General features: G+C 53.5%; 2 protein-coding genes across 3 annotated transcripts in view; one reads left to right on the top strand and one right to left on the bottom strand.

The window, feature by feature from the left end:
• Window positions 1–482: 482 nt before the first annotated feature.
• On the bottom strand, window positions 483–17800 carry FAM166C (family with sequence similarity 166 member C). 2 transcript variants are annotated; one of them, XM_010371273.2, is made up of 4 exons: window positions 17707–17800; window positions 3775–4048; window positions 2337–2449; window positions 483–701 (listed from the first exon to the last, which is right to left on the bottom strand). In XM_010371273.2, the coding sequence occupies exons 1-4, from the start codon at window positions 17778–17780 to the stop codon at window positions 557–559; spliced, it is 606 nt and encodes a 201-aa protein (XP_010369575.2). In that variant the 5' UTR covers window positions 17781–17800; the 3' UTR covers window positions 483–556. The 2 variants fall into 2 exon arrangements, with proteins under 2 accessions (XP_010369575.2, XP_030777462.1); XM_030921602.1 differs by lacking the exon at window positions 17707–17800 and adding an exon at window positions 17285–17404.
• A 3991-nt stretch (window positions 17801–21791) lies between these two features.
• The window catches only part of OTOF (otoferlin), a 102190-nt gene continuing 98593 nt past the window's right edge, over window positions 21792–25388 (top strand). The window contains 1 exon segment of the mRNA XM_030921047.1: window positions 21792–21870. Within this exon segment, the coding sequence (XP_030776907.1) occupies window positions 21792–21870 (79 nt within the window).

Here is a 25388-nt window from a genome sequence, read left to right as displayed (position 1 = left end):
TTAGGCAACTTTCTCACCCTCACCCTCTCTGAGCCTCAATGTCTTTATCAGTAAAGTGGGGATAATAACACTTCTTCCCTCACAAGTGATCGTGTGGACCAAACGATGCCAAGTCAGGGCTCCAATGAAAATTCCTTTCCAATCATACCCAGTACAATTATTCTGGGGCCACTTCCCCTTCATTCTTAGACCGGGGTAACTGGACTTCCTTGTTTATACCAGTAGAATCAGGTGGGAGGTCTCTGTACCTGAGTGGCCTGCCACTAAGGCTAGGGAACCCTACATTCCTCAGTTCAACTTGCCCCATCTTGGGGAGAAGGTAGCTGGACCTGTCAGGTAGCCGGACACCACTTTTCCTTGGCTTCAGTCCCTGGGGCAGAGCTTTCCACAGGCCCTTAGGGCATAATGCTGTGTGACTTTCAGGGGGCATTTCCTGCTGTGGCCGAGTGTCCCTGGGATCCAGAGGAGAGGTGGGTAGGATGTCATGGCTAAAGACTTTATTCCAAGGAAGCCAGGCTGGTCTCGACCCGGGATCTCAGGCATCAGGCACCTGGTCTCATGCTCTGAACTCAAAGTAGCAGTCTCTCCTTTTCCGCTCTCGTGGGGAGACCCTCTTCCCTGACGGGAAGGTCTGGTAGGTCTTCAGGCTCTCAGGGGCTAGTCTCAAAAGGTGCCACTTCTTCTTCGGGCACAGAGGAGGCCTAGGGGTGAGGATGGGACTGGTGTTATGCAGTGTGCCAGGGAAGGAGGGTGATGCATGCCCACCCACAGCCCCATGTGCCAACTCTCCAGCTGATGCTGGCCTGCTGGCTGCTCGTCAGCTTAACACCTGATAAGTCCCTCTGGACTTGGGGTGGGAATAACCTGTATTTACATAGTGGCATGGTAGTGAAGAGTGAGGGCACAGATGTCAGACAGACCTGGGATGGACTCTGGTCCTAACTCCTGCTAGAAATGTGCATATTTAAGAATGGCTCAGTGGTGGTATCCCCCTCTTAGCGTTGACTTGAGGAATGAATGCAGTAATGCATGTAAAGCTCTGGACAAGGAGTAATCACACAACAAATGTTCTAAGAAATGATGATGGTGCTGATGGAGGGGATTCCAGGAGGGAGGGGCTTGCCCCAGGCCCGTCACTGACCCTCTTCTCCCAACCACCTGGTTGGCCTGGCAGTGCAAGTGGCCAGGCAACTTGAAGAAGGAACAGAGTTGAGGTGTCCCGCTCTCCCAACAGTGATGGGGGTGGGGGCAGATCCTGGCCAGAGCTGTCTCAAGAGGATAGCTGTCCACAGGAGAGTCCCACTCTACTCCAGGGATGGACTGGCTCAGAGCCATCCCAAGATTGGAGAGAACCCCCTGAGTCCTGGAGATGCTGCTTCCTTTCCAAGCTCTGCCTCCAACCATCCAGGCCATGCAGCACAAGTTCCCTAGGTGATAAATGAACCTTGGGTTCCCTTTTTTTGTAAAATGATCCTATCTTGCAGAAAGGAACTTTTGGATGCAGTGAAGCCCATTTCTATAAAAACCATTAAACTTATGAAAACAGATGCTGCTTTATCAGTAAGGATGATGGTGAATCTTAGGACTCTGAGGGAAGCAGGGAGTGGTCGGTATGGAGCTAAATCCCAAGCTCTATCCACTGGCCTCGCAGGCCAGGCACCACCCACCACCCTATCCCACCCCAGGACACCTCCTGTGAGTGATACCCCTGCCTGCGCTTCAGGAAGGAGAGAGCACAGAAACCACAGTACCCAGGTCATCTTTCAGGGCAGAGTAGGCCTTCCCTGGAGAAAGGAGCTCTCCTAGATAAAAGCAGTGAGGGGCAGGAGGCAAGGAACTTTCCTATTTTGTGAGATGGACAGAAGTCCATGTTCTCTTAGGAGAACGTTTTCCAAATGTGGATGGGGCTGGGGGAGATTCCTGCTCGGTGTAGTGCCCTCTGTATCCACCAGAGGGCAGCAGCTCCTTACTGCTCTCTGCATGGGCGCCCGCGTTAGGACTAGTGTAGCTGCCAGGCTGCCTTTGAAGGCAGGGCATCAGTCCGCAGATTCAGGCCCACTGAACTTACGGAGTTTCTCCCAAATTCCCAGTGCATCTGGCCAGGAAAGCACTCTTCTTGATTCGCCCATTCAGGCTACCAGCATCCCCACCCTGAGGCTGCCAATGCCCTGACCCCCTTGCTCCGTAACCATCACTCTCTGCACCGCACGTTTTAGGGTAAGATCCTCAACTCATTTCTCAGGCTGTGCGCTGTGCATGCCTGGCCGAGAGCAGGTGCCCCATGGGTGTGTTTGTTGACTGCGTGGATGAAGGGAGGGCAGGGACTCACAACTCACAGGACAGTGGGGAGGGGGTAGTGTTCCGGCTCCCTCCAGGGCAGCACAAAGTAGGAGACTCGAGGCACCCCGCCCGTCTTGTCTTGATAGTGCTTCCGATGCTGCTGGACTGTCTATGGTTCAATCAAGGAAGAGATGACAGGTTGTTAGTCCGCAGGACTGACCCCAGGCACCTGCATTCCATGCCTCGCTGCACCGGGGCAGAGTTGGGGGCCACCTCCCCTAATGCCCCTGGAGGAGTGCCGGAGTTGCTGGGGTCGCAACTCAATTGCCAACCAGCTGGTTGTCCTCAATGAGCCTCAACTTCTCATCTGCCTAATGGGAATAACGACACCCACCAGACCAGCTTTGCTACAGAGTGTAAATGAAACAAGGGACCAGCTCGGACAAAGTACGAAAACTCAGCCCCGCAGGCGTACGCACACCTGCTGTGCACACAGGCACCATGTCCGCCTGGCCTGTGTTTGCTCCCTTCTCTCCTTACCCCCTGTATGGGGCATGTTCTGTTGAGTGCCAAGATGGAGGGAAAGGCTTTGGCAGACCCCCTGACATGGTCGCATATGCCTCAGAGGCTGGTGGCATCGACCTCCTCCTCTCCCAAGGAAGTTGCTTCACTCATACAAGTTCTCTGCCCTGGGGCCAGGACATACCTTGTCCTTGCAATCAGGCTAGAGGGGGAAGCTTGCGAGAGAAGGTGATGGAGAGAGTAAGGTTTTGGGAACACAGGAGAGAATGAACCCGTATCCCTGCCAAGGGCATAAGGGCCAGCTCAGGCTGGTGCACCTGTGGTCTCTGGGAATGTGTCTGAACCACATCCAGGGAGGCTTTACCAGCCCAAACAGCAGGACAAGAACAACAGGGGTATGGGTAGGTCCCCGTCCTCGGGCTTACTCCCTGCAGGGCAGTCTCGCCCAGCCTGGGGCTGAGGGTGACTCAGAGCATGCCCCCAGGGGGGCTGCAGGGCATGGAGGGGGTGAACAGGCTCCCGGATATGGGTGGATAAAACACCGTGGGGCTGGACCTGGGGCAGGGGGCTCTAGCGGGGCCTTTGCTCGTGTTATTCATCTGGTGGGTGGATCTTAGACCTTCTACTCACCTAGAAAATATATGGCATTCCACAGATCCAGGAGACTCCAGGGGGAGGTAAGGGCAGGAGCATCCCTAGAGACCCCTAGCTCCACTGGCAGTGGGGGTGAGCAGGAATTGGAGATCCAGAAGCCCCAGGAGGTGGGGAGAGATCGGGGGGCAAAGTCCTAAGCCTTCCCACTCCCTTTAGCCAAACCCACCATGCTCCCTGCTGGCTCAGGGGCTCTGAGAAAGGAAATCAAGATACTGTGGCAGGTACGAGGTCTCCCTCAGTCCCTGGCCATCACTTCCTTCCCGTGGTGGGGGCAGGTGGGTAGGAGGGGAGGCCACAGGGCAGCCCCGCACAGCTTACCTGGTAGAAGTTCATGAGCTCTGTGGATCGGTGGCTGTCCAGGTTGAAGCGAGTGTAGCTGGGCTTGTGCAGCCAGCGGTCCCGGGAGCTCGCGCGCTCCATCAGCAGGAGGTTGGGGTTGGTGGAGAAGATGGTGGGGAAGTGGCCGCCTTGGCTGAAGGGAGTGTGGCTCTTCTCCATGGCTGTGTTTCGGTGGTCCTGGAAGTACTTGAGGGTGGTGGTGCCGTAGGGAGCGCCAAAGGAGAAGGCCACAGTGGGGACGTGGCCTTGGTACCTGCCGATCACAGAGGAGGTAGTGGAGCCACAGATCAATGAAGGGCCCCAGGTCTGTTCCAAGAGAGGCCCTTAAAAGTGGAGGGTGCAGTGGCTCATGTCTGTAATCCCAGCATGTTGGGAAGCTGAGGCAGGAAGAACACTTGAGCCCAGGAGTTCTGAGACCAGCCTGGGCAACACAGTGAGACTCTGTCTCTACAAAAAAACAACACAATAATTTTAAAAAAAAAGAAGAAGAAGGGTAGAGTCGGGGGAGCCCGGTGGCCATCTTTGGCCCTGAGAGGCTTCCCAGGGTGCACTGACCTGCTCAGGTCTTTGGGGAAGGCCAAGTCCAAGGGACTCGGGGCCTCTCCCTCCCCACAGAGGTCTTTCCTAGATGCTCCTCTCTCCAGACCAGGAGCTTACACAGCGGCCAGAACACCAGATACACCCTGGTCAATGCTGTAGGCAAATCACTGTCCCTCCAGGGGCCCGCATTTACTCAGGTGATGGCCTGAAGATGCAAAGGCCTCCTCTGGCTCCCCCATTCTGCGGTTGTCTCATGAAAGAGTAGGGGGAGTATGAGAAATGAGTGGGGGCCCAGTCAGCGAAAGGCGACGGGTGGGAGATGTGGTGTAGCAAGGTCTAGGTTCAGCATGCTGCAGCCTTGCTCCCGGCACAGCAGCCTCCCAACGCGCTACTCAGGCAGCCTGGAGACCTGACCAAGGTTCTGGAGCTCTGAGAGCCTACAAGGAGTCTTCCACCTCTGCCACCAAGGAGGTTCCATGAGAGGGACAGGAGATGGGCGAGCGGAGGCCTTGGTGACACAGACACTCTAGAGATCCTTGGTTAAATGAGACTCGCTCCAAGAGCTAAAGACTTGTTTTGACAAAGCAAGGGAGAGTCAACAACACCCAGAGAGTACGGGCGCCAGACTCGCGGCCAATGCGGAAGCTTGCCGAGCAGCACGGCCCTGTGCCCCCTTGCACGCCTCACTCTCCGGGGTCTGACTTCTGCTCCATGAGGCCCTTGAAATCGCTCTTCCCAAGGCCGCCTGTGCTCTTGCTGCTGCAGGTCGGTGGACACGCTGTGTCTTGCTGGGCCTTCCGGTAGCACAGGGCGTCGCCCACCTCTCCCTTCCTGAAACACTGCTCTTGGTTTGGATGACACCTTTGCTCCTTTCTGTTGCTTTCACCGATATCTCTGACCACACCTTCATGAGCCTTCTCCTCTTCCCGCCTCTTAAGCACTGGTGAACCTCCGGGGTCTGTCTTGGGTGATGGCAGCCATGCCATGGCCATAGCCACCTCCTGTGTGCAGATGACCCCAGTCCACAGCTCCAACCTGGGAGTTCTCTCCAAGCCTTAGGCTGCTATGTACAATTGCACACCAGACATCTCCCTTGGATGTCTCCCAGGCTTGATCTCCCACCCCCAGCTTCCCTGACAGTCTGGTCCCATCTCTGTGAAAAGTAACTCCTAGCTGTCTAAGTCAGAAACTGACACATCCACCTCACCCACATCTAGTCAGTCACCAAGTCCTGTAGCTCCATCTGAGCCTACTGAGCCCAGCCATGTGCCCTTGTACCTGGCCTGTGGTCGTAACAACCTCACTGTTCTAACTGCACCAGACCCCTGCCCCTGCAATCCCTTCTCCACCAGACTGAACTTTAGTTCAGAGTCAGATCCTTGGCATGGCATTCGAGGCCATCTGTGATCTGACCCTGGCCCATCTCTCCAACCTCATCAGCTCCCCTACACCCCAGTCCTGCAGAATCATTGCAGCCGTCTAGATGTAACTCCGTTCCCCCACTCTCGCCTTTTCTGGGGTCTTTCCCTGTGCCTTGGGCCTCGGTCTCACCAACAGAATGGACGCTGCCTGGAATTAGATAGCAATGCATGGTTTCCTTCTTTTTGTCTTCAGGAAAAAGGCAAGGAAGTGAAGCTGAGTGACTGCTGACAGGCCTGCCCACTGTAGGGAAGGTCACACAAAGTGAGTCCTTCCCTGGCTCCTGGTCCCACTGCCCTCAACAGCTCTGCCTTCCTGGGGTCTCACAGCGTCGGGCATTGGCTGGGCCAGAGCTGCGATGAGGCTGCAGAGGGGAGAGGCTCCACCCCAGCTGCACAGGCCCCCTCCAGCCTCACTACTCACATCCCTGGATGCCACAGAGGCGCTGCCCTTGACATCGTGACCCTGGCTGTCCTGACTCTTCTCCACCCACCTCAGTGCCCTTCCTCCTCAGCCCCCTGAGTTCCCCACGGAGGCCAGGTCTCCTCTGGAACTGGGAAGACGGAGGAATTGGTGGGTGCCTTGCGTCTCTCCAGTGAGGCTGGGTGGTCACCTTGGCCACTCCAGGAGACACAGTCCTCCTCTCAGCCTGGGCGCCACTCCTGGGTCTGGAGCTCAGGCTCTGGCTTCACCCAAGGCCTCACTGTCCCATCTGTCTCTCCCCATCTCTCTCAGCCTCCGCCCTTCTTCCATCATCTTTAATGTCCCCCTCCCTCTCGGCCTCTTCCCCTCTGCCTGTAAGCGGGCTTGAGCTGTGGTTCCTAGATTGTAGATTTCTGCAGTGAGGGCTGGTGCCCGTTTATAGGCAGAGGCGAAGCAGCCAAGAGAGGAGACGTTAAAGATGGTGAAGAGGAAGATGGGATTGCAGATTCCCTCCTTCTGGAGCTCGCTAAGGAATACGCTGCACCTTCTGCCTAATTTCTCAACTCTCACCCTTTCCTTGACCTCCCTCAGTCTGCCTTCAGACCCATCACTGAAACGTGAACCTCTACATCTAAATTAAGGTCATGTTAGATCCTGCTGTTGCCAAATCCAATGTCCTTGGCTCACACTGTCCCGCTGCAACATTGGCACTGATGAAGAAACTTCTTTGGGAAAAAACCTAACCTGAGATGTGCAAGCAAGTTCCTGAGAGTACTTTGTGCTGTAGGTGAAGCTGAATCAAGATATAGATTCAATAAATTAAGATGTCAAAGACAAGCAATGGGGAGATGCAGTCTCCTCTATCCTGAGGCCTCCTCCCACGTGGAGGGGAGGTTCCTCCCACACCGGAACCATCTCCCAGCCCCACATGCTCTTGGGCACTGGAGGTGGAGGAACGCCTCGGTGGTGAGTCACTGGGAAACACTGGGCAGCCTGTGACCCGCCCCTCCCCTCCCTCCTCCTCCTCCTCGGAAGCAAGGAAGCCCGCTCCGCCCCTCTGAGCCTTAGGTTTTAGATGGACAGGCACTGCCCGTGGGGAGGAGGCTGGCCTCAGCGCAGTCCCGCCTGTCTCATTCTAAGGCTGTGTTCACCCCATTCTCTAACAGCCACGTTCCTCTTTCATCTTCTTTCTCAAGTGGTTCGGAACTTAGGGAATGGAAGAGATGCTGGTCACCAGGTGCTGCCAACCCCAGCAAAAAGAAGAAGCGATAGAATGAAAGGCAAAGGAGGATAGCCACAGCATTCCACAGGGAAAAGAACGCAAGCCAATAATACCACACCAGCCAGGCGGTCACGGGGGTACAAAGCCACCCTTTCCTAGCACGAAAGGGTTCAGCGACCAAAGCACTCACAAGCTCTTCTTGAAAGTCGTGTTCAGTGACAAAATCCTGCCAACCAAGAGATGATTCAAAAGAAAAAGAAAAAACCCAACTCGGTAATGTAGAACCTCTGTTAGAATGAGTGGTGGTGAGCTTCAAATCTATTTAAGTGCAGAACCAGGAATAGCAACTAGGTGAATGCTGGTTACAGAACAGAATGTAAATGTTATAAAACCTGTCAAAGTAAAACTAATTTAAGCAACCAAAATTAGGGGGTGGGTGGAGGGGAGATGGGGGTGCACTTACTAAGAATCTCTTTAAATCGGAGTCAACCCATGGCATCTAAAATTGAAACACGTCGTTAGGAAAAAGTACAACATAATGGCTGTAGCCCTTTGGTGGTTTTTCTCCTCTCTCTGTTTCCTGTAGAGGGATCTTTTTGTACTAATATCCCTTGTGATGAATTAACGCTTATCTCAAATCCACCTATTCTTCCATTTTGCTGCAGTTTCTTTCTCTTCAGTTAAGTTATATTAAGATTCAATTTCGTGCATTTCATTTTAAAATAGCAAATATGGTATGATTATATTTTTATAAAGTTGCTTTTGTCTGTTTTTATATCCATCCATCCATCCATCAATCCATTCACTCCTCCATCTAGTCCTTTATCTGAATATATGCATAAGGTCTACAGCCATACCACACTGAACGTGCCCAATCTCATCTGAATATATACATAAAGAGAAACTCTGAATAAAATTCACCAAATGTTAATCCTAGATAATTCAGGGTGTTTGGATTTGGGGTGATTTGTTGCTTTCTTCTTTGTACACACATCATTTTTTAAAAACAGAATCAGATGGCACACAACATTAAATTATCAGGAACCTGCTGTGTGCTGGCAACACACTAAGTGCTGGGAACACAAAGACCCATGGTGCCCAGCCTGCCTTCCCCGAGCCCAGTCCTTCCACAAGCCCAGTCCTTCCCCTAGCCCAGTCCTTTCCCGAGCCCAGTCCTTACTCGGTGTTTACTGACTCATGGGGTGCACGTGTCAGGGGCCATGCTGAGCTGGCCTGGGTTCAACCAGCTCCAACCCAAGTGGGACCGCGGTCAAGGCTCTAGTGCTATCAACCACAAGGAGGGAAGGCCATTCCCAGGGTGGGTACTGGAGGAGCTCCATGATGAGTTTCCACTGGGGTGAGGCTTTGAGGAGAGCCCCGGAGCAGGGGGAGCCCCTGAGTCTGGCTCCTTTCCCAGGCGATGGTGTTGCCCCAGGGTTCTCTTCTCTTTGCAGGGACCCATTCCTTCTGGGAGATCTTGTCTACGTTAGACTTCCAATGTGTCCCGTATGTCAATGACAGTCAGATCTGGGTCTCCAGCCCCTACCATTCTGGCAATGGATCCACATGTCTGGCTGCCCACACAAGGCCGGGCCACCACGCCACAGACCCAGCGCCACTGAAACTGCTCTTCCTCCAGTATACCCCTGCCCCCTCCAACCTCCACCTAAGCCAGAAACTGGGGCTCGATGGCCCTGTGTCCTCTCTTCTCCGTCACCCTCCACATCTGACCTCTCTCTAAGTCCTGCTTAGGCCTCTCCTTAGCCACTGGCCTGCGGCCCTCTTCCGTCCCACTGCTACAAGCCTCCCTCATTGCTTGCCTGGACAATCTCCAGTCTCCTCCCTGGTCTCCTAGACCAAGCATCACCCCCTCCAGCATGCTGTCCACACAACACCAGAGCCATCCTTCCTCTCCTCCATCACTTCCCTGTAGGTGCCCTGGGCCCCAGCAGCCTTACTTCCAGTCTCCGGGGCCTCACGTACTCTTCAGGCCTCTGGGCCTTTGCACGGAGTTCCTCTCCCTGGGATGCATTTTCCCTCTTGCCCACCTGGGGATCTGCCACCCACTCCAAAGGATCCAGTGCCCTCTGCTGCCTCTCCTGACTGCATACCCTGTACCTAGCACTTGCCTCGCTGGGAGGACTGTCATCCTTAGGTCCACACTCAGACCCGAATAAACTTGTCCCTTCTGCTAATCCATGTTCTCCTTTATCCTCGGCACCTGGCACGTGACAAGTGCTCAACAAATGTTCACTGGAGGAGGCAGAATTCCAGAAACTCTGGGGGCACCATGCCCTGGAGTCCTGATTTAAGAGGAGCGTGGCTCTGATCAGCAGAGCACATGTTGGCATGAAGCATCCCGCCCACAGGGGCGTTGGGCTCCTCTGAAGAAAGGAGCCATAGAAAAATGATGTGTTCTCGTGATTCTTCTCTTCGCCCCCAAGCTCTCTGCCATACTCCTCCTCTGCTCCCTGCTTCTCCACCTTCTCTGAATGCCAAGATATTTGCATCCCAATAGAATAGAAGCCCTCTCCTCCGCAATCCTCCTGAGTTCTGCCTGGATTCTGTTCAGGGCTTGCTGCTCAGACAGGTGTGTGTGTGCGCACACACACTTGCATACATGTGCAGGTTCACATTCTTTAGCACTCAGTGGGCACATCTTGGCAAGCTAGGTCTGTGTCCCTTGTATGCACCTGCATTTGTGTTCCTTTGAGCTCCACAGTGGAGCCTTCTGCCATCCTGTTTGTGTTTATCTGTGGCAGGCCAAGGTAGGGAGGAACAGAGAGGAATGGCAAGTTTTATAACAGGGCATCGAGTGGTCCCAATGGCAGCATCTGCTGTGTTGGCTGGTGCCACCACACCTCCCCTTCAACCCCTTCATCTGCCCCCATCCACCGCCCTGTCCCTCCATCCATCTGTATACCACGTAAGCCAGGAGACTGTGCCAAGCCGGGCCCCTGGGCAATGGTCACATGTGGATTCTAAGGCCCACTGTGGGTTACTGTGTGAAAAGGAGCAGTCCCTTCCCTGCCTCTTAATAGCACTGCTTGGCCCCACAGCCAACATTAAAACTAATTACCACGAGCCATCGGGGATCCCATGATCAGCCTTATTAACTGATTAACCAGCGACTATTTGGCATGTCCCCATTCCACAATGCATCCTCTCCTCCACAACACCACCTACTGAGGACAGTTCTGATCAGATCCTTCCTAAGGGCAAAATCCTTCAAGGGCTCCCCATTGCCTGTGACACCAAGCACAAGCAGGGCCAGGTGTCAGTCCCTGCGTGCCTGGGCCTCTGTAAGAAGTCTTTCCAGTCGCATCATCCACTGTCAGATCACAGCTTTCCCACTCCAGCCGAAGAGGCCATTTGCTGCTTTGAAAGAACACCCTTCTGGCACCTCCACACCATCTTTTTTCTCAAGCCACATCCTTCATCCAGAAGGCTCTGCTCTCCTCGCTTCCCACATTGTGATCTTACCCATCCTTCGAGGTCCATCGTGAATGCCCTCTTTCCCATGGAGCCTCCATGACCCAGCCCATAGACCCTGCCTGTCCACTCCATGGAGCTGTCTTTGCCCTTTGCACCTCTCCTATGTCTCAGTTCATAATATTTTTCTTTCTTTTTTTTTGAGACTGAGTCTCACTCTGTCACCCAGGCTGGATGCAGTGGCACGATCCTCACTGCAACCTCCATCTCCCAGGTTCAAGCAATTCTCCTGCCTCAGACTCCCAAGTAGCCTGGATTACAGGTGCCCACCACCATGCTCAGCTAATTTTTGCATTTTTAGTAGAGATGGGATTTTGCCACGTTGGCTAAGCTGGTCTTGAACTCCTGACCTCAGGTAATCCACCCTGCCTTGGCCTCCCAAAGTGCTGGGATTATAGGCATGAGCCACCGCACCTGACTTCAGTTCACATACTTTCATATCACAATAATCTGAGCCACTAGAATATTCTTTCTGTATGAATTATAGGCTCTCTGGGGAGGGAGGGTTCTGTTGTACTCATACTGGCATGCTTGGCATTCCCTGCACCCAGTGGATGCTCTGTAAATATCTGTTGAATGGAATTGACAAATGGTGGCACATTTTAAATGGTTGGTCTTTCTTCTGGAGAGAAGGGGGATCCCTGTTGCAAAGCCCAAGTCTCCAGGAGTCCCTGATCACCTGTTCTTAGGAGGTTCCCCATTTCCTCCAGGTTGAGAGGCACCAGTTACCTATGAAATGTCCTTGAACAGCTCAAAGTTGAATTCCAGGAAAGAGATAGGGGCTGGCCTTGGGGCAGAGGTCTTGGGAAGGGGGTGGGGAATGATGTGGCTTATGAATCCTCCAGAAGAGAAGATATTGCAGCAGAGAAAGGCAGGTGAGTGGCCAGAGGCCCCCTAAGTGTGTGAGGCCCTCTGAGACCAGGCTGCCTCCTGGGGGGATAGACAGGGAAGCTCCCTGTGGGGACAGGGCCCAGAGGGAGAATAATTGAGGGGCTGTAGAATTTACTTTCTGCTTCTGTATTTTGGGCTTGAATCTGGGACAATGATCTATTCTCTCAGCTGGAGATGAGAACTGAACAAAGAAAGTAGCACCTGCTGTGCCTTCAGTCAGACCTCTCAGCCTGGGGGCGGGGGTGTGCCAAGGAGAATGGCACAGGCTCCACACAAGGAGGCCCCTTCTTTCAAATGCTTGAAAACAGGACCACACCTACCAGTTTGTCAACAGTGGTCTGCATTGCAAGGGGCCATAGAAATTCTCAGACAAGCGTTCTTGTCCCTGGTTACATCTTAGAATTGCCTGGGAGGATTAAAAACTCTTGCAGCCCTAGCCCAGCCCAACCAATGACATCAGAATCTCCAGATGGGGCCTGAGCACAGGTCATAGTTAAAGCTCCCCAGGAGATTCTAATACTAACGAATGGGCAAAAGGGGTCCCCTACCTCTCCCTGGCCTTTGTTTCATACCCCAAGATGCACTGGCCTGTTTGGAGGGCTGCACCTCCGGTGCCAGGGCCTGGGTGTAAGTGGAAGGGGTTTTGGAAATGCAAATGCTTTGGGAACCCTCCCTTCCCAAGCCTGGCCTGACCTCTCTCCCTGAAGGGTAAGGCCCCAGGCCCCAGGAAGCTGGCAGGGTATATTACTCTGTTCCCACACTGCTATAAAGAACTGCCCCAAACTGGGTAATTTATAAAGAAAAGAGGTTTGATTGACTAATAGTTCCGCAGGGCTGGGGAAGCCTCAGGAAACTTACAGTCACGGCAGAAAGGGAAGCAAACATGTCCTTGTTCACATGGCAGCAGGAGAGCAAAATGGGTGCCCAACAAATGGGGAGCCCCGTATAAAACCATCCGATCTTGTGAGAAAATAACTCTCATGAGAACAGGATGGGGGAACTCCTCCCATGATTCAATTATCTCCACCTGGTCCCTCCTGTGACGTGGGGATTATGGAAACTACAATTCAAGATGAGATTTGGGTGGGGACACAGCCAAACCGTATCACAGGGGCAGGCAGTAGTGGGCTGCAGGCAGTAGTGGGCTACAGGCAGTAGTGGGCTGCAGGCAGTGCCTACTGGCTTCAAGGGAATCAACTTCTAAATTTTCAGGAATTTGTTGTCTGTTAATAAACAAGCCAGTATTAAATATCAAATTACATTAAATTAGAATTAAATGTGTTATATTAGGCCAGGCATGGTGGCTCCTATAATCCCAGCACTTTGGGAGGCTGAAGCAGGCAAATGACTTGAGCCCAAGAGTTCGAGACCAGCCTGGACAGCCCTGTCTCTACAAAAAATACAAAAAGTAGCCAGGCAAGGTGGTGCACACCTGTGGTCCCAGCTGCTCAGGAGGCTGAGGTGGGAGGATCACTTGAGCCCAGGAGGTTAAAGCTATAGTGAGCTGTGATCATGCCACTGCACTCAAGCCTGGGTGACAGAGTAAGGCTCTGTCTCAGAGGAAAGGAAAACACACTAAAACCAAACAAGATAAATAGTCAAAACTCCTCACTTCCTAATTATTTTACCACGTTACTATCATCTGTGTTTGAGGTTGTCATGTCCACCGTATCTGTGGGGTGGAAATATTATATAATGCTGCACAGCTGTGCATTCATCCCTCCCCAACTCTGCAATTAAGGACACTATGTTGATAGTTTGAAATCAGCTTTGGTGAGAGTACTTATACCGCAGATATGGATGAATGTTACAAATCAAAGCAGTTTTGCTCCAGAGAACTGGTTGTTAAACATTTGCCAGCACACCACTGTGTGTGTTTGCTGTACAGGGATTCTAGGGATGGGGACACAACCACCTTTGTGAGACCACTCTCCTGACAATTGAGTGGAACACACTGATTTTAGGATCACAGGCCCCTGAGGTCTCCAAGGTCCAGCTCAGTGACAGGTGCGGGCACAACAGCCACCCCAGGCAGACAGAGGACCTGGGAGGTAAATCCTCCTGCCCTCACTCTTGGTGACAGCCACTGGGCAGGAGCTGTGGGCATGGGGCACAGGGGCAGTCTGGGCATGAATGAATGCATGGCGCAGGCCAGGGGTCTGCACTGAGAGCCGGGTGAGGTGTGGCCGGAAACAGGATGAGTGGATGCCACCCAGATACGACCTGCAAGCAGGAAGCTTGGATCCTCACTGAGGTCAATCTCATCCCTTCAAACCCCTTCAAATCTCAGGGACTCTGACCCGAGAGCTCCTGCCCACTGCCGGAATAGCACCCAGTCCAGGCGCAGGCAGGCACTGCCTGTGGCAAAGTGCCTAGGAGCTGTGTCCCCAGGAACGGCAAGGGACCAAACGGAGGGCCTTGGCCGGCGAGGCCGAAGACCAGCTTTGTTATTGTCTCGTGTTTCCCGGGGTTCCTGGAACCAGGTCTTGAACACAGTAGAGATCTCACGAATGATAACAGCTAACACTGACCAAGTGCCAGTCTTTAGGCATGTTAACTAACTGAAACCTCTTCAAGCTGCACACCATGATCATCCTCATTGAACAGACAAGGTAGGTGAGGCAGAGGGGTAAATAACCTGCCCAGGATAAGGAAGTGATGGAGCCAGGATTTGTACCAGGCAGGCTGGCTCCAGAGTCCATCTCTTACTGTCAACCCCATTCCCTCCCTGCTAAATGAGGGAGGCAGGTGAAATGCCACATGAGAGTTGGGGAGATATTGGGGTGAGTTGGGGGTGTTGAAGTCACAAAGACGAGGCTCAGCAACTTGCTGAATGACTTGGGCAAGCTGCTTATTCCTTATCTGGGTTATTGTGATGATTTTAAAAAAGAAGAAGTGAGCTGAGATTGTGCCACTGCACTCCAGCCTGGGCGACAGAGCGAGACTCTGTCTCAAAAAAAGAAAGAGGGAAAGAAAAAAGGAAGGAAGGAAGGAAGGAAGGAAGGAAGGAAGGAAGGAAGGAAGGAAGGGAGGGAGGGAGGGAGGGAGGGAGGGAAGAAAGAAAGAGAAAGAGAGAGAGAGAAAGAAAGAAAAAAGAAGAAAGAAAGAGAAAGAAAGAAAGAAAGAAAGAAAGAAAGAAAGAAAGAAAGAAAGAAAGAAAGAAAGAAAGAAAGAAAGAGAAAGAAAGAAAGAAAGAAAAAAGAAAGAAAGGCCAGGCGTGGTGGCTCATGCCTATAATCCCAGTCCTTTGGGAGGCCAAGGCGGGTGGATCATCTGAGGTCAGGAGTTTGAGACCAGCCTGGCCAATATGGCAAAACTCCGTCTGTACGGAAATACAAAAATTAGCTGGGCGTAGTGGTGCATGCCTGTAATCCCAGCTACTCGGGAGGCTGAGGCAGGGAGAACCCAGGAGGCAGAGGTTGCCACGAGCCAAGATTGTGCCACTGCACTCAAGCCTGGGCAACAGAGCAAGACTCTATTTAAAAAAAAAAAGAAGAAGAAAAAAAGAAGAAGAAGGAGAAGGAGAAGAATAAGAGAATGTTGTAAAGGGCCCAGCACAGTGCCTGGCACATAGTTGGAGCTCAGACTTAGGAGATCACGGTGTTATTACAGGCATTAGGGACCTGGCTCCAGCCCAGCACTTCCATCACCAGCGTGGGGCTCAGGCAAGTCCCCCCAGACCTCAGTGACCACATCTGGAACAGGAGGGGATGGGGCTACATGATCTCTGAGGTCCACACCAGCATGAATATTCTGATGATTTTAAAATCGTCACAATAACCCAGCCTTTACGAATAAAGCAGGTAAGAGGGGGGTGATTTGAGTGTAAGAAGAGATGGCTGTGCTTTAAAATCCTGTGATTATTGTTTGAACAGACACACAAAAATAGTAATTATCCAAGTGTGGTCGGGAATCTTGGGTTCTTTCATTAACTTGACAGAATTGCCAATGAGGTAGCATTTGGAAACACAAAACGACTCAAGTCATTCCTCACTGATGGGAATCTTTAAGGGGAACACATCCCTTCCAGAAAGATCCAGATGAGAAAGCAGCAGATATGGGCTCAGCTGCTCAAACTAGCCCAGTCCAGGCTTGAAACCTCATTCATGATCCTCTTATCACCATTTCTAAATCAATCACAGGACTGGGCACTCGAGGGAACTGCCGAGAAGTGGCAGGAATAGGAAAGCACCCTGGGGACTGCTTCTGAAACCTGCAGCTCCCACCCCTTCCAAACAGAGTGGGGGAACTGCGGGGCAGGGTTTGCAGGAGCACCGGGCCTTGCCCCTCAGATGGGAAATGTCCAGGAGACAGATAATAGAAAAGTTTCCAACTGGAGACTGTGGGAGGCTTAAGAAAAAAAGTCAATGTATAAAATCAAATCTCATGATAAACACCCAGAATGTGGTGTCAACACCACCATCCAAGGTGGCAAAAATGGATTTGAACTAAACCTTATGTGTTTACACCACACTGGGGCAGCCCCCCACTCGTTTGTCTTTATCTTCCCAGCCTCCTAACATAACACCTGGTGTGTTCCCAAGCACTGACCCACATGAATGCCTTAAATACAGGAAAACAGGCAAATCCTAAGTCACCTGGCTTGGTTTCAGGAAACTACCATGATCTGGTGTATCAGCTTTGTCTGATGGGACCCCAGGTAGACATCTGAGCCTCTACACATCCCGCAGGCAGCAAGCTCTCTCCAGGGCCCAGAGAAAGGTCGCATCCACAAATGGGCTGGGTTAAAACTACAGCACCAGCCCCTGGTTGCTACTTTCTCATGCAGCCTCCAGAAGTGATTTGAATGTCACAGCACCTCAGTGTCTAGCTTATTCTGCTTCAAAACAATCCCAACTTCATTCCAAATACACTTTTCTTCATTTTGCCATCTGTTCCGTTTGCAGGGGAGCGCATGCGGGCTTTTTCACCCATTTGGAGACCCTGCCTGTAAAACCCTCAAGACATTCATTTCGTTCATTCGTTCACTCTTTTTTTCAGACAAGGGATCTTAGGATCATTCATTCATTCTATATAGATTTGCTGATATTGTACAGGTTGCCTCTCAGAATCCAGTGCCTGTTCTCAGCATCCATGCTGACTGGTAGGAGGGATAAAGACAGCCTTACACCCTGGGAGAGGCGGTCCGGAGTAGAAACATCAGACACTGCAGGAGAAAGAGCCAAAGAACAGGAGGGAACAGCCAGACTTGCATGTTAGATGTTTGGAGTCTGAAAATATCCAGAGAAAAGAAAGGTAGGTGTAACCTAGCATTTGAAAGTGCTAAACAGCAAGCCAGCACTCAGGGCAAGTGGCCAGGAAGCTTTCCAAGAAAAGCTTCCGGGAGGATAAAGAGAGATCCGTGAAAGGACCGACCGCAAAGTCGCGGGGGCGGGGGTACTGCATACATGACCCATTAAGTACGGCTCTTCCGGCCTCGCGAGGCTCTTCCAACCGGCACCCACCCGATATCCTTCCCTCCTTCAACCAACAAGTACTGACCTTGCCCGAACGCTGGGAGCTGGCCCTGTGCCCGGGGCAGAGGGGCCTGCTTTTTCTTGCATTCTCTGTAAGCCTGCAGGCTGCCCACCTGGGGCGTCTCCAAGCGCTAAACCCCACGTGGCTCCATCTCCTCCCTCTTCCCCGGCTGGGTCCACAGGAGGTCCCTTACCCCCTGCTGGCTGTGCCCCACTTGCCAGGGAGCGCCTTCATGCGAAGGGGAATCTGGGGACACCCCCGCCCGTGCCCGCCCACTTCCTACTCTGAAACCACAAACCCCCGGGAAGGCCCCCGCCCCGTCGGGTGGAAAATTGGCTCCTTGGGGTTCCTTCAACCCCAGAGTCCTGGGACAGGGGGCTGAGTTTCGATCACCGAGGAGGGCGCTAGCGGAAGGGGGAGGGGAGGAGGCGTACCCGCGGCCTTACCCGGGCATGAGGCCAGGAGGCACGTAGGCGGCATTGAACTCGGTCAGTAGGGTGCCTGCGCTGCGGGAGGCCATGGTGGGTGCGCCAGTGCAGCGAGCCTGGTGCTCCGCTCCGCCCCACGGTAAACAGCGTCGGGTCACCCGGCAACGGCCACGGCGGCCCTCCTGGCAACGCCAGCTGGCACCGCTGTCCTCGCGTTCCGAGACACTGCGCCCTTCTGGCGGCCCTCTCCCGGAGCAGCCCCACAGGGCGCGCACAGAAGGCACCTCACATTTCCGCGAGCTCTGCTGGGTGACCCCTGTCACTCTCCCCAGCGCATCCGGGCTCTCTGCCTTGCTGCCTGCGGGAAGTGCAGAGGCTCGGATGCGGGACAGAGGCAGATAATCGCTGTAGAGGCCTCGCGGGATCCGTCTTGCGGTGACCTGGCTTGGAACGCGACCCTACCACAAAGGACAGGCCAGGTCCTGACTTTGGAGGCCACGCACAAAGCAGCCGCCCCACCGTGGCTCAGGCCCAGAAACCTGAGTAGCCGAAGGGTCCCCAGGAGCTATGTCTCTTCAAGGCTCCCCTGCACCCCAGCTCTATGGGGGTTCCAGGAAGGGGCTTTGCAGTGGGCCGCGCTGGGCGTGGTTGCCTAGGACGCTGTGCATAATTGTGTGTGTGTATGTGTGTGTACACGCGTGCGTGCTTGCGTGTGTGCACCCGGGTTGCAAAGAGGGGCACTTTTTCATGTTTCTCCTTCATCTCTAGCTGGTGGCTACCTTCTCACCTCATCATACCCTCAAACTACTCCATAAGAGGAGTTTTGTTGGTAAGGGGCAAAAAGAAAATCATAGAACGTCTGGGTGTGTGATTTACATTTGTCCCCAATGTTGCCGTTCATTTGGGGATGGCATCTGCAGGGGTGGCGCTTGCCCCAGAGAGCAGGCCTGCTGAAGGCCCACCCCCTTGTGTAATCCTGCCTCCCTCCCTCCCTGGGACTGCTTCACCCGGGTTTCTCTAGCGACCCTCACACCAGCCTTGGTGCCTAGGGCAGGGCCAGGGCCTTTGGGTTTTTCATAAGGGGTGAGGGTATGGCGACAGCTTCCATGGTGCCAGGCTCTTGGTGACTCGGGTGGCGGCCCTGCCACCCCAGCTCCCTCTGCAGCAGTCCTGGTGTCATGAAGAAGCCTGACAGTTCCCCCTTCATCTCCAAATCTTGCTTCTTCCCTTCAGATGCCAGATGGAGAACAGTGCTCCCTTCACACTTGGGTTCTGTAAATGGCAGTGGATGAAGACCACAGACGCTACTGGGTTCACAGGATGCTGCCACCAGGATTCTCCAAAGACTTCCCCTGGCAAATGCCAGTGAAATGGAGGGGAGCCACATGCTTCCCAGAGGCTCAAGAAGCAGAAACACTGAGGCCTGGTGGGAAAGGGAAAGCTGTAGACAAAGGAAGGGCTGCAAACAAACTGGGTGGAAGGAAACTCCATCTGTCCTTCAGGATGTAGTCATGTCTGTATATTTCTCGATTCTCATTGGGGAACATGTTCTACAATAAGGAAAACATGAGTCAAACCCCTAGCGGGTGAGGTTGACCACCTACTCCCTCCCCCCATTCAGGGCTGCCCAGCCAGTCCTGCTGGTAAATCCACCACCCTGCCTTCCACCTGCCTGTGTTCTAGTCCATCTGTCTCGTCTGATTGGGATCTTGTGCCATCCATATCATATTCATCCCTGAATCTCAGCACCTGACTCTGGAAAGAATTCAGTAAACTTTCGTTACATAAATTATATACTCAATTACCAAAATGAGTAACTGAAGAATGGACATTAAAAAGTGGGATCTGGTCGGACAAGGTGACTCACACCCGTAATCCCAGCACTTTGGAAGGCCAAGGCAGGTCAGCAGTTTGAGACTAGCCTGGCCAACATGGTGAAACCCCGTCTCTACTAAAAATACAAACATTAGCTGGGTGTGGTAGCACATGCCTGTAGTCCCACCTATTGGGGAGGCTGAGACAGGAGAATTGCTTAAACCCGGGAGGCAGAGGTTGCAGTGAGCCTAGATCACGCCACTGCACTCCAGCCTGAGTGACAGTGAGATTCTGTCTAAAAAAAAAAAAAAAGTGGGATCTGTCTTAGGTTTCAGAAAGGTCAGCTGACTCCACTGAGAGCTGTTGAGTGAAACTGCTACCATTTTATGGATGTGGAAAGTGAGATTCAGCATAGATCACTGCCTTGGCTACGGCAGGTTCATGGGCTTTTACTTAAAGATGCACAGGGTCTGTAAGAGGCCTCGTGAAATTCACTTCCTTCAGGGGAGGACCTCCAGAGAACCAAGGAAGGAGATATTTTCTGTTGTTGTTGTTGTTTTACCTTGTAGCCACCAAGCCTTAAAAACACAGATCACCTGATGACCTCATGGGTGGAAAATGCTAGTGAATTTAGGTGGGTTTTTTTAAAGACATTAAACTTATCCAGGTTTTGAAAATTTAGTTATTGTATTCAATAAACATAATACTCTAAGACATTTTTAAATTCAATATGATTAGATAAATGTGAGAAAGGTAAGCAAGAACTGGTTAGGAAAAAGGGCAAAGGAAAAAAACATAAGTAGAAAAAGAAAAATGGGCACAGTAGCAAGGAAATATCTAGAAGGAGGAAAGAAGGCTCTTGGGACATACTGTAGGTTATTTGGAATGTAGAATTCAAAGGAAGTAACCTCTTGTTACCATGCTGTGAAAAATCAGTATTTCTCTTTTAAACCTTTAGACTCTGTTTCAGGTAGATCCCTGAGCTCACTCTTTTCTCCTTTCAACAGTAATTGGGCATTCTACGGTGCACAGGATACCATGTGGGGCTCTGGGGTAGAGGGATGCTGTGCTCCAGGGTCCTCCTGAGGTCAGTAGGGGAAGAGGCAAGGGAAGCAGCCCCAGGACTCAGTAAGATGAGAGGAGGCAGGAGCAGCACAGAGGAGGACCCCAACCCCGCCGGCGTGCAGGTGCAGAGGCACCTCCAGGAGGAGGCACTCGAGCTGAGTCCAGGGTGGGGTGGGGGGCATTCCACCAAGAACGAATGGCAAGAGCAAGGGTGCAGATGACCCAGCACAGCCTCCAGCATCAGGGATTCTGGCCCCCAGGGTCCCTTTCCTGCATGCTGCTGGAAGACAGGAGGGGGCAGTTCTCCTTTGGCCTTAGAAATTTCACTGTAGACGTCCCTTCTCCTGCCCCTAGCAGCTTATAAGATCAGAAGGCCATTCAATTCTGCTCCTCTGGCTGGAAAGCAAACATCAGCCTGGCTTACCTTCGCTAGCCTGCCTGACCCCCAGCCTTGGGGTGGGGCTAGGTTAGTGCCCTGGATCCTTAAACATGGCCCCTCGTAGCACATAAGCCTCTGCTGTCTCCACAACCAGGCATCTCCATCATGCGTGGCCTGGTCCTGAGCTTCCCCTCAGGCAGCAGCGCCAGCCTCTCTGCTTCCTGAGATTCAGAAACAGTGATCCCAGGTCAGGGCTCAGGGCCCAGCCTCTTGGGGGCAGTCTCCAGCAGGGAAGAGGCAGGCATAGGTGGACAAATACATTTCCTTCTTCTTGTAGTATGCTCCTGTGGGTGGGAGTGCCCCCCGCCCCACACCCACCCCACCCATGCTCATGCCCATTCCTCTGTGCCCACTGCTGGTGGCAGGGCTTGCTTAGTAGGGAAGCAGCAGAGCCCTGCGGAGGGGTGGGCAGAGCCTCCCTTCCAGGAGCTGGGAGAAGACACCTGAGGCTGGACAGAGCTTTATCTGGGAGCTGGTGGCTGCTGAATAATGAATTCCAACTCTGCCGCACTCCCAGGCTGCACACTGGGTGCACACACACACACACACTGAACACACACGCTGGGCTGACAACTTGGAGGGGCGGGGGCTGTGAGGCTCTGAGTCGCTGCAGGAGCAGCTTAGCTCGGCTTGGTTGCCTTGGTCTCTGTGGGCAGCATCGGAGGGGGGTCGGGAGGAGGAGGAGGAGGCAGCGGCAGAGAAGAGAGAGGCGTGTGAGCCGCGCTCCACCAGCTAGCTCCTTCCTGCTGCTCCTGCCTGGCAGTGCCAGGCAGCTCACACCAGCATGGCCCTGCTCATCCACCTCAAGACGGTCTCGGAGCTGCGGGGCAGAGGAGACCGGATCGCCAAAGTGACTTTCCGAGGTAGGGAAGCCCCTGTCTTAGAGGGACGCCAGCTCTGAGAGTTGGACCAGCGCATGCTCTGGAGGTGGCCGGGGATAGGACAGGGCTGGGAGGATGAGTGGGAAAAGTTCTAGCAGGGCCTGAGGAGATGAGCATTCTCACAGGTAGTCATCTGCCTGGGACTGACCGGCCATTGTGATTTCTGGAAAATCTGGGTTCCCTGTGCTTCCATGCCTGTGTCTCCTTGCGCTTGCCAACATGCCAGTGCCCAGGCAGGGTGCAGAGCCCTCTGCCTGGGGAGGCAGAAGTGAGGACAACATCCCTGAGCTCAGGGAGACCCAGGACCCCCTCTTCCTCTCTCTCCCTCTCCTGCAGGTTGATTTCCTTGAGCACAGGGTTGGGGCCAGGTCTGGAGCCTGGGACACCCAGGGTGGCTGGGAGAAACCAGGCAGCCAGTAGCTCCCTGGGCCTTAGAGTGATGGGGGACACTGTTGGCTTCTTTTAGATCTATTCATGGGCGGGGACCCTAGGAAACCCTCACCTCTCTTCTGTCTGGTCTTTTCTCATCCTTTTCACTCGCGTTTTCAGTGACCATTTATCATGATCTACTGTGTCCCAAGGATAGGGGTAGAAACACAGAGCTGAGCACAACCCAGCCCCAGCTCCAAGGAGCCTGCATCTGTTGGGCAGGCATGGGACAAGCAGCACAGGTATGTGAGACAGAGGGTGGGGGTGAGTGCAGCATGCATGCTACAGAAGCAGCACCCTCACCCAGGCTGGTGACTGGTGGTCAGGGAAGGCTTTCCGGAGGAAGCAACATTCAGCTGATACCCAAGGGACCAGCAGGAGGTAGCTAGGAGAGGAGGTGAGGACTGAGTAGGCAGGGGAAACAGTGTGCCCAGAGCTGAGAGGAGCTGAAACTTTGGAACCGAAAGAGGTTCCATGTGTCTACAGCCCAGAGAGTGTGCAGGAGCGGAGGCCAGAGAGCCAGGCAGGGCAAGGATGTGAGGCTGGTCCTGACCCCGCGGACAGCGGAGCCCCTGAACATTTTAAGTGGGGAAAGGCAGGGCCAGGCTGACTGTGTCCTTCACCACCCACCTCTGCCTCTTCATGTGGTCACTCCCCAGCCCTGGGGGTTAGGGGTACTTCTCACTAGACACGGCTCCTTCTCCCGAGAGAGGGGTCTGAGAGTGGTGAAGAGGGGGCAGAGAGGACCCCACCATACTAAAGAGCAAAGTGAACCTTGGGGCCCAAGCTGGACACAGCGTCTGCACCTCTGCTGGAAGGGACTGGAGAGGCCATTGGCAGAACATTCCAGCAAGAGCCCTGGGGTACCCACATCACCTACTCAGAGGCCCTGGGATGCCCACACTGCAGCTTGTGTTCATAGGGACAGGCAGGGGTGGAGGTGATGGCAGTGGCCCTGCCAGCAGGAGGAGGTCAGGCAGGAGGGAGAGGGAGGTGTGGACTGGGCTGCCTTTTGCCTCCCACCCCAACCCACTGACTGCTTTCTCTGCAGCACCCTGGACCTCCCTCTGTGTGCCACCTGCTGGCTCATGCTGGCTTTAGAAAAAGCAAATGTGTCCTCTCATATGTGAAATGTGGCCCTGAGCTCCACGGGCAGCATAGTGTGGGGTAGTTAAGCTACAGGTTGCCATCGTGCTGCAGCTATGCTGAGACAGTCCAGTCTGCACCAGACAGGCCCATTTGCAGGCAGAGAAACCAAGACTCAGGGGTAGAACACTGTGCATGGCTTTCACAGAGGGGCTGAGGCACGGTGGTCCCAGCTCTCAGGATCCCATCCTGAGTACTCAATCCTGCAAGCTCTTTATCTCCTCCTGGGCCACCTGGGAGGCAGCACCTTGTCTATCTGACACCCATCTTCTCCTTGGAGCAGCGAAGGGCTGGGCCTTTAGCCTCACTGACCAAACAGGAATTAGTCTATTTGCAACCCTTGCTCTCTGGACTGAGTGGAGAAATTGCTTCCAAGCTTCATGTCGGCAGGAGGTGGCCATGGGCAGAGCTCCCGGGGAAGGGGGCTGGGCAGCAGGAATAGGCAGATGACAAGCAGTTTCCAGAAAGTTCCTTTATTACAACCAGAGATGCCTCAGCCGCTCACCTGCAGCGTCCAGCAGTTGACAGCTGTAGGCATCCCAAAAGACCAACACTGACCACAATTCAGAGGGAATGGACCCACTCTACGATGTTCCGCAGCATCTCCCAGCACACACAGCCACTGGGGGCCAAGCAGGTCCTCTGCAGGGGGAAACAAGAAACTGGTAAACATGCAGAGGGAGACACTGCCCCAGGCTCCCCAAGGCTTTTGAGTGAAGCTCAATGCTGGGGTGCGTAAGGGAGCCCTTGGTGAGTTGTGCCCACTGGCAGAGGCCCCAGGTAGGCCAGAGCAGCTGGTTGAAATACAGCTTGACCTTCTGTGCTGTACCATCCAGGACACTAAGGAAAGAGCCCTGCTGGGCTATCATGGAAAAAGTTCTGGATATGGAGTCAGAAGCCCTAGATCCTACCTGGGTTCTGCCACTTACTTCACCTCTCTGACCCTCAGTTTCCTTATCCATAAAATGGGCATGATAATAACACGCACCTCACTAGATTGCTTCAGGGAAACCATAGGTGTGGAAGAGTTTGAGGGAAGAGTATTCAAACAGCCGATGTGTTTGTGAGGCAGCCATTCCCGTTCTCCTTGGGAGTAGCTGTTGGCCCCTGAGGTATCTTCTCTCCAGTCCAGCCTTCTCCCCCTGTCGGCCAGGAGTGAGCAGAGGGCCCCACGTGAGATATAAAGGGAAGAGGAGAACACATCTGATGGGTTCCAGTCTGTGCCAGCAACAGGCAGATTGGGCCTGGCCTCTGCTCTGTAGGAGCCTCTGCTGAGATGTTCCGCAGGAACCCAGCAGGCAGACCTCCGAGACTCCTGTTCTCACCTGGCTGGGCGTGCACCAGCTTTGCCTGTGGCCACCTCTTTTCCCACTGCCCTCAGGTCAGTCGGCCCCACGCTCAGGCTTCTCAGTGCTCCCAGCCAGTTCTATATCTAGCTCTTAGCTCTTACTGCCCCTGGCTGCTCCTAAGCTGGTCCTGCCCTGTTGATGCATTTCCTGAACGTGCTGATATTTGTGCACAGACCTGGGACCCTGAGGTGAAGGGGCCAGGCTGGCCTTCCAGGAGTTACAATCCCATTGGGTCAGACAGGAGATGGGGAGTCCTGAGCGAATCTCCATTGTGCCTGCAGGCCACGGGGTTCAGCTGGGTTTCCCATTAACAAAATGGAGACAGTGATTCTCATTTAGCTCAGAGGCCTACAGTTCCCAGGAGTAATCAGGAGTGGGCTGTGTGAGAAGGAGCCATCTTGACCACAGGTTGCTACTCAAAGAGAGGAAGTATTAGCTTCAGGTATTTCCTTGATCAGTTCCTGAGATGGTTCCCTACGTCAATGACAGAGCCACAGAACGCAGGGTGTGAGGGGTCCTGAAGTTCTTCTAGCCTAACCTTCTGTCCAGTGCTGAGCCCCAAGGCTGGGGGACCTG

The sequence above is a fragment of the Rhinopithecus roxellana genome, chromosome 17, assembly GCF_007565055.1.
Source record: "Rhinopithecus roxellana isolate Shanxi Qingling chromosome 17, ASM756505v1, whole genome shotgun sequence".
NCBI classification, from domain to species: domain Eukaryota; kingdom Metazoa; phylum Chordata; class Mammalia; order Primates; family Cercopithecidae; genus Rhinopithecus; species Rhinopithecus roxellana.
The sequence above is the reverse complement of the archived record's forward strand: the minus strand, read 5'-3'. Positions and strand labels throughout refer to the sequence as shown.

Excerpts from the sequence above, each read along its gene's own strand:
- FAM166C (XM_010371273.2), bottom strand. The coding sequence starts at position 17,780 with ATGGCCTCCCGCAGCGCAGGCACCCTACTGACCGAGTTCAATGCCGCC. Across the intron at positions 4,049-17,706 it reads CCTCCTGGCCTCATGCCCGG|GTACCAAGGCCACGTCCCCA; the intron begins GTAAGGCCGCGG and ends TGTGATCGGCAG. Across the intron at positions 702-2,336 it reads TACCCCCTCCCCACTGTCCT|GCCTCCTCTGTGCCCGAAGA; the intron begins GTGAGTTGTGAG and ends CCTCACCCCTAG.